Source organism: Atractosteus spatula, chromosome 6, assembly GCF_055471065.1.
Source record: "Atractosteus spatula isolate fAtrSpa1 chromosome 6, fAtrSpa1.hap1, whole genome shotgun sequence".
In the NCBI taxonomy this organism is placed as follows: domain Eukaryota; kingdom Metazoa; phylum Chordata; class Actinopteri; order Semionotiformes; family Lepisosteidae; genus Atractosteus; species Atractosteus spatula.
Window position 1 is genome coordinate 38,184,093 of NC_142711.1, and position 12,455 is coordinate 38,196,547.

General features: G+C 38.1%; 1 protein-coding gene across 1 annotated transcript; it reads left to right on the forward strand.

Moving 5' to 3' along the window:
- Nucleotides 1–1,149: 1,149 nt before the first annotated feature.
- Nucleotides 1,150–12,455, forward strand: LOC148832846 (V-type proton ATPase subunit d 2-like). The gene is made up of 8 exons (XM_088919239.1): nt 1,150–1,292; nt 3,962–4,133; nt 4,392–4,570; nt 4,756–4,835; nt 7,228–7,305; nt 8,919–9,095; nt 10,452–10,529; nt 12,289–12,455. The coding sequence occupies exons 1-8, from the start codon at nt 1,163–1,165 to the stop codon at nt 12,448–12,450; spliced, it is 1,056 nt and encodes a 351-aa protein (XP_088775365.1). The 5' UTR covers nt 1,150–1,162; the 3' UTR covers nt 12,451–12,455.

Genomic DNA, 12,455 nt, shown 5'->3' on the forward strand with positions numbered 1-12,455 from the left:
CAAGAGAATGTACTTTTGGTGCCAACTGAAAAACCTTGGTGTCTCTCAACTAATTCTAATACAGTTTTACAGAGCCATGATTGAGAGTGTTTTGATCGCCTCTAACTGTTTGGCTTAGCAACATGTCTACCTGCTGATTTCAATTGAGAACAGAAAGTACATTGAGATCATGTAAAAATGTTAAAAATATTTCTTACTGATTTATAAAATGACTGCTTTATTAAAAACATCTCAGATATGTGTGCGTGTCTTATAGTGTGTGCCAAGTGTGTTTTCAATGACATTCTGTATATATTCATTTCCATGTGTTCAACACCTTGAGGCTGAAACTATTCTGTTATTGCCACTATCCCAGTCACGATTCAAATGGAAGAAGGGAAGAAAAGTTAAGCCAGACATGTGCCACAAGCAAATAAAAGTAATTGAGCAAGGCTGTTGTCCAGGATATTACACTGTAGATGGGGACCTTGTATTTGACCTTTTCCTGGTAGGGCTGATACAATGAAAAAAGCCATACAGAAAGCAACTCGGAAAGGACGTTTGTGCTCCCCCTGCTGGAGCTGATGAATTTCTGGTAGAAGATAAAGGTATTATATAATGCCTCTTACATCAGAAAATTCCTATATTTTATATTGATTTTCATGCTTTCAAACCTTTTCTTCAATACTGTACATCCTTTTGTCTGTTCCAATAATGATTTTAATATGTTTTTCAAATTGTGTCTGCAGCAGGAATCCAGGAAGACACTTGTCTATCACAGAGCACATATGGACAGGGACAATTTAGATGAACTAAGACAGCATATTTTTACTTTAATTAAAATTTATAAATAATTCTAAACCTCAATTTTGTGTTAACCATTGATATAAGAAAGAGATTAGGTACTTTTTTCTAAACAAAGTCGATTGAACAAGTCATTCCTTAAAGGAACTATTAAGCCTCTCAAATGCATTGGTAAGCATGACTAAAAATGACACATGGTTATTAATAGCAAATGTTCTATAGGAATGACTTTTTGGAAAGCAGAATAAGACATCAGGTGATCAGTGGTGCTGTGAGAAATAACAAAGAAGGGAGTGACAGAGGGTTTAGATTAAGGAAACCAGCAAGCAGACAGCCACTAAACCACTGTGGATCAGTGAAGAAAACTACCCACTACAAGATGACTGGGTGCTCAGAGCTAAACTTCAATGTGGACAGTGGGTATCTGGAGGGCCTGGTCAGAGGATTTAAGGCTGGAATCCTAAAACAGGCAGATTATCAGAACCTGGCTCAGTGTGAGACTCTAGAAGGTAAGAGAAAAGTCTAAAAACAAGGAACAGGCAGAAAAGATATAAGCATAAAGACAGTAATCTGTACCCAAGAGTCTCAGTTGATTAGGTGATAAATGTAGTTGACTGCAATGGCAAAATCAGTTTGTGTCTTAATTGATGAAGAAGCTTGTTTGTGATGTGCCATATATGAAGCATGAGAAGTGGCAAAACAAATATGTGCATTCCAAAAAGAGTATACAATTCAATCACTCACTCAAAATAATACATGACATTTTAAGAGCATTTAGTTTGTTTTTAAATGGACATTTGACTACAGAAAACCAATTGACATATTGACATAAGATCATTCACATGTATTTCGATGTTAGCTTACATTTGCACATTTATGTTAATCAATTACATGGTATTTGAAATATTTTTCTGTTTCTTGGTTCAGAGTGCCAAAGTAAAACTAATTGTTCTTTGTCCAAGAGTACAAAACATGGAATAGCTTTAAAAGGAACACTCTCAGGATGGAGAAAGAACCGAAAGAATGAAAGCTTAAAGTTACTGCTTGAAATGACCGACAAATTAAAGAGCTATATTTAAAGAGGGGAAGAGGAACTTCAGTTTTTATTAAGAAGCACAGTATGACTGCTTAGTCATGGGCTACAGTAAGGTTTGTCTGAAAAGGATTTAGACAAGGAAAGAGAATGACCAATCTATTAAATAAATATTTCACTCAGGTGTTTCCCAAGGAAAAACTGACAGGATGCTTCAGAGTTAAGACAAAGTTAAGACGTTCTCTGAATCAGCATATAAATCATGTACTATGTAAATTGCACTGGTTTTCCATGAAATAAAGGGTTGATTTTTAGGTTTTACCACATAAAATTAATTATTTTATTATATTAATCATAATTGCTTTATTCGTATTCTTATTTTTATTGTATATAGAAGCACTCAACACCTATTTCTGCCAACTATAGGAAGGAAACCAAGCTATGCCACTCATTAACTTCCAAGAGTCATTTATTACAAAGGTAATATAAATGTACAGTAGCACCCATTAATTAAAAAGCAAAATATTGAATCAATTGGAGACTAAGTCTGACTTTTACTGCAGGCATGGTTATGGACATGATTGTTAGAATTCATCTGAAGGATAATCTGTATGGCATTAGGATGGCAACGAACAGTTGACAAGGAAAAAGCAAGTCTTTGTTGCTTAAATTGTTATGAGTTCTTTGAACATCCAACAGCAGTGATGGTAACAAACCATTTGATTTAAAATAAAAGGAATTTTTTTGAGGAAGGTTTGTTCATCATAAAGATATTATTTCTCAAATTTTAGGAAGTAGGTATTTAAAGAAATGCATATATTTGATTGAGAAGAGATAAGGGAATAATGGTCAACCGGATTATGTACAGTAAATAGTACCAGTGATCTGTACCACTGCTCTTTATAATTTATATTAGATTCTGGTATAGTTAAGAAAAATAGTCAAGTTGAAACGTAATATCAAAAATAGGAGGATTACTCTTAAATTGTAAATTATGTCGAAAATGTACATGCACTAGGGTAAGACCTTATTTACTGTGGATACTGTTTACTAAAGTGTGACAATACCGCCGTAAGTCACAAGAGGGTGTCAACGACAGCGTAAACAATATAGCTGTCTAATTCCTTCGAAGGAATTTACGAATTCCTCACGGGGAGTTCTCATTGATGTTCACAGATGTCTCCTTAAGTCTTATAAGATCAGCCTGGGTAGAAAACCGTAATTGTTTGCCAGACTCAAAGACAGAAAAAAAACAAAAAATTGCTTGGGGCTAGTATTTTTTATTTTCTATGAAAAATATTGGCTGAATTAGCAAAAGTGAACGCTACTTTTCTGAGAAATAGTAAAGTCTTCAATCCTGTTATCGTTCGCTCGGAGTTTCGGTTTGCTTGCTTCTCTTTAAGTTAAAGGCAGCTGATATTGCTTTTTTTTAAAGAAACTTAAGCTTTGAGTGAAACGAATTCCTCATATTTAACAAAATTAGTTAGCTTGTCTGACGTCTTATTATGAAATAACGCTTGGTTCGGAGTAGTAGGGATGAGGGAGGGAGAATTATTTCTCTTGGAAGACTCTGGACTTGGACAACACCGACAAAATGAAATAAAGCCAGTTTAGGGAATAACTTGTCACAGTCACAACCGTTGTAAAAAAACACAGCGCCTTTTACAGTTGGTTGCTGAAAAACTCGTTTCATTATTTAGGTGCAATTGTAAAACACCTCACAGCCAAGCTATAAGTACTACACGTCTACGCATTTTAATAACGCAGTTAATTAAATAATCAGACATACCATGCAAATGAGAGCTTGCACACTATGCAATTTGGAACAAACACTAGTAGACACTAGGCAGTCCAGGAAGTAAGTCTGACACCCTTTGTCTAAGATCAATGAAATGTACTGTACTTCTCCCTCTAATTAAATAAGTAGCGCCTCACTCCTGGTCCTGGAGAATCACAGGACTTGGATTTCATTTAAACTTGAGAGCTGTTGACTTAATCAACTTCCTTTAAAGTACTGCTTGGCTCTAGCTCTGCAGAACCATGGGAGGATCACAGAATTAGGGGATTGTAAGTGATTATTTTGGTGTTGATTTTGGCATTTTCGTACCTGAAGAAAATAAGCTTTCAAGCTTTTTTTTGTTTTAGATTTGAAATCGCACCTGCAAAGCACAGACTACGGCAACTTTCTAGCCAGTGAAAGTGGTGAGCTGACTGTGTCTGGGATTGATGACAAGCTGAAGAAAAGGTTGCTGACAGAGTTTTGCCACCTCAGGTCACAATCCTTAGAACCGCTGTCCACCTTCCTCAGCTACATCACGTGAGTGTAACATTTAGCTGCAAGTTCCTTCCCATTCAACTGGTACATGCTAATTTCTAATCCTGCAGCCTTTGCTATTTGAAGAAAAAGAGATTGTAACATTGCACTTAAATCCACCTTAAACACAGGCATGTCAGTTTGCATCTTAATTGCAACTGCAATAGACCAATGAACAGTTACAATAGACCCGATCCTTTAGTGTGATGCTAGCTTGCCAGGAAGTTACAGTTAATCTTTTTTTGTTCTTATTGGCTTTAGCTACAGTTACATGATTGACAACGTCATTCTACTCATCACTGGCTCCCTGCGCCAGCGGTCAGTTTCAGAACTACTCCCAAAGTGCCATCCTCTGGGCCATTTTGAGCAGATGGAAGCAGTCAGCATTGCACAGAGCCCAGCTGAACTCTTCAATGCGATTTTGATTGACACGCCTTTAGGTAAAACCCAGGAGCCATTCCTGCAGTCCAATTCGTTGTCTTAAATTACACCTTCATCGTGACATGACAATCAACAACAGAATTGATAGTGTTGCAATTTTAATACAGTACAAAATCACTGAATTTCTCTTATTTGATAACAGTAAGAACTTGTTTCTTTCTTGGGTGATTTGTTTTCATTTCAGCTCAGTTTTTCCAAGACACTTTATCGGAGAATGACCTGGATGAAATGAATGCCGAGATTATCAGGAACAAACTGTATAAGGTATTGTACTTTATTCCTCCACTCTTGTTTTGTATGTTACAGATGGGGGTTATGAAAACAGAGAAATACCAGAAACAGACTGAGTTTAAGGTTAATTAATAGTTAAAATAATCATAACCTCCAAATTGTAAAGATTGTGTCAAGAATATACCTGAGCAGTTGTTATAATTAGTGGCACCTGATTTCTTTGTTCTTTGGCACAGCTTTAGTGAAAAAACTAATAAGGTAATAATTCCTTACACTTATATGGTGTCCGCTTGTTATGGACAGGGTTCTGCCATTTGTGTCAGGTTCTGTAGTAGACCCTATGCAATGCAGTAAGAGCAGGAGGAAGCAGGAGGTGTGGTATGGGAAAACAAAGAGTGGCGTCCAAATCCAAGCAGGTCAGGGCACAGTCCATGAGTCCGTTAGCAAGAGATCCATCCTGAGACATGACAAGGTTAAAATCCCTGGGAAGGGGGAAAACACGAACAGACAAAACATGGAGGTCCAAGGGTGACAGGGCAAGATCCTCCAGACCCCGTGCTCAAGAAGCGGGAGGTGTCAGGGATAAGACTTATCCCCTCAGGAGACAGATGTAGGGCACCCTGGTGCTAGGTGGGCCTCATGACTTCCTTACCCTAATGTTGAGCCCTGAGCCCTGGAGGAGCTAAGAATAAATAGGGGGAGACACAACAAGGCACACCTGGAACACATATAAATGATCACAGGGAACTATTGATAGGAGTAAAATGGAGCGCCCTCTAGGGGAGTGATGTCAACCATTACAGCGCTTTTCTGGACTCTCCACTCAAAGAGCTTTACAGGTAATGGGGACTCCCCTCCACCACCAATGTGCAGCCCACCTGGATGACGGCAGCCATAGCGCGCCAGTACACTCACCACACATCAGCTATCAGCGGGGAGGAGAACAGGGTGATGAAGCCAATTCATAGATGGGGATTATTAGGAGGCCATGATTGGTAAAGGCCAATGGGAAATTTGGCCAGGATGCCGGAGTAACACCACTACTCTTTTTAAGAAACGCCTGGGGATTTTTAATGACCATAGAGAGTCAGGACCTCGGTTTTACGTCTCATCCGAAGGTTGGTGCCTTTTTACAGTATAGTGTCCCCGTCACTATACTGGGGCATTAGGACCCACATGGACCACAGGGTGAGCGCCCCCTGCTGGCCCCACTAACACCTCTTCCAGTAGCAACCTTAGTTTTTCCCAGGAGGTCTCCCATCCAGTACTGACCAAGCTCACACCTTCTGAGCTTCAGTGGGCTGTCAGTTGTGAGTTGCAGGGTGATATAGCTGCCAGCATATAAGGTACACAGAGGTAAATAAATATTTATTAATAATGACACAACACATAAACATAGAACAGTTAAACTATTTACAAACAAGACATCTCCAAAGGCCTACCCTAACCAATCAGAAAAACCCAAGACACCTACCAAGTATTGAAATCCTACAGTATATAACACCTAACAGGCCCCAAAATAGAGATAAATCTGCTTTCTGCACCCAATAGAATACAACCTACAGTAGGGTTAAATCACTTTCTATAAATCCAGATGCTACAAAGTAAATAGGAAATATACTTGTATCTCCCATTCATTCCCTATCTCATTTTTAATCTCAGGATTTACTATACCGAAACTTTATTTCCTGAAAAAAATAGAATAGCAAGTTCTCTTAACAAGGTTCAAATACTTAACTTAAATCTGATCGAAACAAGGACCTTCATCCTATGTTAATGACTCTTAATTGTTTACTCAGAACTTAATTAACCAAGGTAAACCAGACTTTTCCTTTCATCAGTGTGAACGAAGTAAACTCTTAATTTCCTTTGTTGCTTTGGAGCATCTGAGAACTACAAATGTTGACACTAGCTACTGTAGATGTTTGACTATTGTTTCAAGAAGCTTGATTCTTCAGACACCTCAGTTTCTTCAATAAGTAACAAATGTACTAGAGCACATCAAGAGTGGTCATTGATTGTTTCATTCAAAATTCAAAAACACAGTTTCACACAAATTGGAAGCGATTTTGGAGTCATACAAATTTCTGAAGTCTGACATTCTGCCTGTTTTCTTCCTCCAGATGAAGCAGTATGATGGCTGATTCTGTCAGTTATTTAGTGAAGATCATCAGCTGAAAATTCTTAAAATTCAAATGAGTTTCCACCTTTTGTGTTTTCCCTTTGTTGATATTTTTTTCATCAAAGGCTAATACTGTGGCAGAACAAATAGGTCAGTCAAAGAAATTGAATGCATTACCCATTGACTTGCAGAGCTCCCTGCTGTCACTGGGACCAGATGGACATCCTGACTGCCAGACACACCAAAACCTTTGCAAATAGTCAAGCAACAACATAACAACATAATGATGTTCTCTTTTGAAAGTCTTATTTAGAGTCATTCTACAAGTTCTGTAAAGAGGAAGGCGGAGCAACACAAGACATAATGTGTCCCATCCTAGAGGTAAGTTTAGAATCTTCTATCAATTTTTCAGAATCTTCTATCAATTTTTCAGAATCTGATATCAATTAAGACATAATAAATCTTTCATTTTTGGTAAAAGTTTGGTCCCAATTTTAATGAACTCTCTTTTAAAAACACCCAGTTCACTGAGATGCAGGAGTTTAAACGTGTATAGGAAACATGGAAACTGGAATGAATGTGCGGCTATAGCAAGGCTTTCAGATGTTGATCATCACTCTTGAGTTTTGGGTTTGATACTGGCATTGGGCACCTTCTGTCTGGAGTCTGCCTATTCTCTGTATGGCTGTATGCGAGGAATCTCTTTAGTGCCCTGGCTTCCTCTTTGGACAGACATGCTGAGTGAAGTAACTTTTTCTCTCTAAATTGCCTGTGTATGTTGTGTGCATGTTCTGGCATCCTGTCCAGGGTATCCTGTCTTGAACCCATTGTCTGCCAGACTAGGCTCCAGTTCACTGTGACCTTGCATTGGACAAAGTGGTTATTAAAAATGGATTATGTTTTTTTTGAGTGATGCAGTTATCTGCTTGCCAATGTGCAGCACCATGCCAGAATTAAAACTGTTAAAAACAACAGTGTTAATTGTGAAACTGGGGGGAAATGAACAAATCAGCACCAACTATTTTATTTTACTTTTAGGCAGAGAGGGCAGCATAGTGCAGCAGTTGTGTGGTTGGTTGTGGGTTCTGGTCCCTGCTGCAGGTGCTGCTGTTGTATCTTGAGTGAGGTACTTTATCTCACCTGCCCCCATCTACCCAAGTGTATACTGTACATGGGAACCAGCATTGCTGGCGAGAAATCCATGAGATGGACCAGTATCCCATTAAAGGGCAGAGTCACAGGCTCTCTTAACGCCACAGAAACCAGGATGAGCTCTGGCCTGATGAACTGCTCTGGTTTTGGACTTTTTTAAAAAAAATTTAGGCAGTGAATCAACACTGTTTTATTGCATGAGTAAGAAGTAATTTAGACTTGTCAGAGCTATACAGGGAGCTATACAGTATGGTGAGTCAGTGGTACAGTAGGGCACTCCTGTACCTTGATCATTAGACTTTGCATCCTCCTGTCAGTGAGATATTTCAATGGAAGGTCCTAATTGATGTTTCCCTTCTGTATTCTACAACATTCATAGCTGAGGAGCAAGGCCCAATGCTATCCAGTTTCTGCCAGGCAATTATGGTTTTTTAAGCTTGAAGCAAAATGGAGTCAGAATACACTATAATAAGGTCCAGTAATGCTCTCAACATGTGAGAAATAGGAGATCTTTTCTCTAGCACCCGTAGTGAAGTGTTTGACAGCCATCAAGAACATTGGCTGTACCTCAGCTTTGGACTGTTGTTAAGTCTCTGTCACTCTATGCCTTAACATTAGTCTTTGTTAGCAAAGACAACTGCTATCATTATATAAAAACTTTTCTAAAAGAGATAAATAACTTAATGGCTTCTTAATAGCCATTAAGTACTGGACTGAATTTTTCTTCCGTCTGCTTTTCAACACTAACCTTTTATTTTCGCATGTGACACCTCATCCCACCTTTACCCACATGGACAGTAGGTGGACAGATGGTTCTGTATGTTTGTTCCCCTCTTTTGCAGTTTGAAGCTGACCGGAGGGCTTTTATCATCACAGTGAATTCCTTTGGCACAGACCTCAGCCAGGATGAGAGGAGGAAGTTGTACCCATCCTGTGGGAAGCTCTATCCCCAGGGTCTCAGCATGCTGGCCAAAGCAGAGGACTACCAGCAAGTGAAAGCTGTGGCAGATTACTTTGTTGTGAGCTCTTTTTTCCCAAAGGCTTTTTTCGCAAAACTTTAATGATTAAAGTATAATCTTTATGAAGTTAAAGATACAGTTGTCTGGAGAGAAGAGCAACCAAACTGAAGTTACTCAATCTACAACTTACTTCATGACACTACCTGTAGCTTTTTATTTCAGCCATTTGTTTCTTTTGTAAAAGGCAGCTCAAAAATACTTTATTGTGCCATGCAGCCCAACTGAGAAACAGCTGAAGTTATCTATATTTTCCTGCCTTTTACCTGTTCTCCCGCACTGTACAGGCAGTGCAATTATCACATTTTGTTTCTGCTTAGGGTTGGCACAGTGGCGCAGCTGTTAGCATTGCTGCCTCACAGATCCCCACATGGTGCTGGACTTGATTCTTTCCTGCCACACCTTCTGTGTGGAGTTTGCATGTTCTCCCTGTATTCTTGTGGGTCATTTTTGGTTTCCTCCTACCACTCACACTCATGCTGCATAGGTTTTATTGGATGTTCTAAATTGTCCTTTTGTCTGTGGCCCTGCAATGCACTACCATCTGCTGTGCAGGATAAGATCAGTCATGGGTTTTCAATCTAGTGCTATTCCCAGTGCTTCTGAACAAGCTTCTGGTTGCCTTGAGCTTCACCAGGACCAAGACCTGTCTTATAATAAATGAACTGTTGCATGCTCCTGCTCAGTCTACAGTACTTACAGTGTTATCTGGTTATTGTAAAAAATTACGTTGAAAAGAAAATGAGTGCTACTAGGAGTCCTTAGCAGATGTCTCCAAGGTGCAATACTTACTTTCTTTCTCTCTCTGGCCATGAATCTTGACTAATTTGAATTGGGAGAACATCTTCTTAACATAGCAAACAATCTGGGCAGAAAGAATAATAGGTTTTACTCATATTGTTTCACTGTACTGTTTTTGCCTTTATCAGGAAAAAAAGAGATGATAGAATCTTACAAAATACCTTAATATTACATACAAGAGCATTTTTGCATTCTTGCAATCTGTAGGAGTCAGCAAAAGGTATGAAAATGTTTTAACATAAATGATCCAAGTGGCTCATAACAAATATTTACTTTCATTTAGTCCAAAGCATGAAAACATGTGAATAATTTTGTAACAGCAAAATCAATGTTATTGATACAACATACCTTGAAGGAAATCAATTCATTCTCATTTTGTTACAGCAAAGCTTTAGAGTTCTGCCAAAACATTTAGCATGAGCTGACCATGTTGAGGAAAGGAAATGACAGTAACGTCATTAAAACATGTTACCACAGATGTGGAAGGAGAGTAAAAGTAGCAGAAAATAGCCATTTTCTCTGATTAATTTAAGATTATCTCTACTTGTATTAACACAGGAATATAAACTGATTTTTGAGGGATCCGAGCCAGGTTCTATTGAGAAGACACTAGAGGACAAGTTCTTTGTGCATGAAGTAAGTCTATATTTACATTGAAATCTCTTCATTTGGCAGAAGCTTTTATCCAAAGCAATTTACAGTTTCATCTGGTCAAGATGCAAAGGGTGCATGTAACAGGGGCATACTGTAAAACAACCACAGAAAATACTAACCTAGCACTAATTAAGTACTAGAATGTTTCAGTGTTGCTTCACAGGTGGGAAGAAGTATCATAAGAGCATAGTCCGTTAGTGACAGTAAGTAACAGGAATGAGTTACACCATTTATACATATGGTACACTGCATTACATTCCTATGTTCTTCAATGAAATCTATTTAGGAATCCATCCTTAAAATCATACATGAATACATCATATATAAATACACAAATATATTTAGATTTAACAGTAAAGGGAGTTATTCTATTTCATGAAATGGTGGTTTGATGGAAAATAATGCTGCTAAGCTAAGTTAGCAAGTTGTCAAGGAGAAGGAAGCTGTGGTAGTTCTGTGAGTAAAATGTTCCCTTAAAGTGACAGTACTAGAGTGGTGACCTCTCAATACCTCTTTTTTGCAATTGGTGAAAACCTACGCCCTGCAAAATTTTATTGTAATTACACTGGAAATAGAGGTACCTCATCAGCCTTTAACTTACTGTTTTTCATTAAATGTGCCTTTATGTTTTCTGCTGCAAATGTTCACATGATTGCACACAGAAAGTGCACACAGTACCTTTCATATCCTTGACTACAATGTAGAGATATGTTATTACAAGGACGAGATACTACAAGGGCTTTTCATCCAGGTTCTCCATTCCTGTAGCTGCTTCTTCCCACTGAAGCTCCTGGAAATGCTCTTATGGGTAGTGCTGATCTAATAATTATTAGGACACTAATAATTATATTAGTTATATAATTATATATATAGTTAAATGTGATACTCTGGTTTCTTTTCAATAAAAAAATTATTCTCCTCTAATAATATAATAAAGGCTTTACCACAGTCCTGGATCTCTTGGCTTTCTATATGATGATCCTGAGATCTGGCTTCAATTCAGGGATGCTGAAGCTGCCTAGAAAATTGCCAAGTGGATTGAATATGATCAGCGACTCTGTGCTGTGAGCTGTAGCTCTGATCCATGAGTTTTAATGACTACTCCTTTGTGTCAGGAGATCTGGTACAAAACTGAGGACTTTTTCATGATTCAGATCAGATATCTGGAGCTAAACGATTAAAGAAAACAGATGAGTTATGTTTGGATTTCTAATGAGATCTATGGTAAACACAAAGTCTAATGAAACAGAATCTCTTTGACTTGATTTAAATATATTTATATCCCATTAATTTTAGCACTTATTTCTTAGAGAAGACTGGTCCCTAATACTGCAAAAAAATAAGAACCTTCAACCTGCTTTTAGTGAGTTTAAATGACCATTTTGAAAGATATAGCCTATGTGATATTTTGTGGTTTTCTGGAGATAATTTTTTTTTACTGATGATGAACAAAGCCTCATAAAAGAGAAAAAGTGAAATGTGAGTGGCTTGCAGATAAAAACTGTATTAAACAGCAGCTGTAAAAGCTCTTTTAAAAGTGTACAAATAGAGACCTGATTTTGAAGGTGAGATGCAGAATTCAGTTAAGACTGGCACGTTGTAACTGGTTGTAACAACTAAGAGGTAATATAGCGACAGAGTGGAGAAAGTTGTAGTTCTCTGTTTAATCATGTGATGTGCTTTTAATGCCTGTCTTCTTTAGGCAATCACATGATGTGCTTTTAATTCCTGTCTCCTCTAGGTAAAGTTGAATACGCTGGCTTTCTTGAACCAGTTCCACTTTGGGGTGTTCTACGCTTATGTGAAGTTGAAAGAACAAGAACACAGGAACATTGTGTGGATTGCAGAATGCATTGCACAGAGACAGAAAAGCAAGATTCACAATTACATCCCCATTTTCTAAATGAA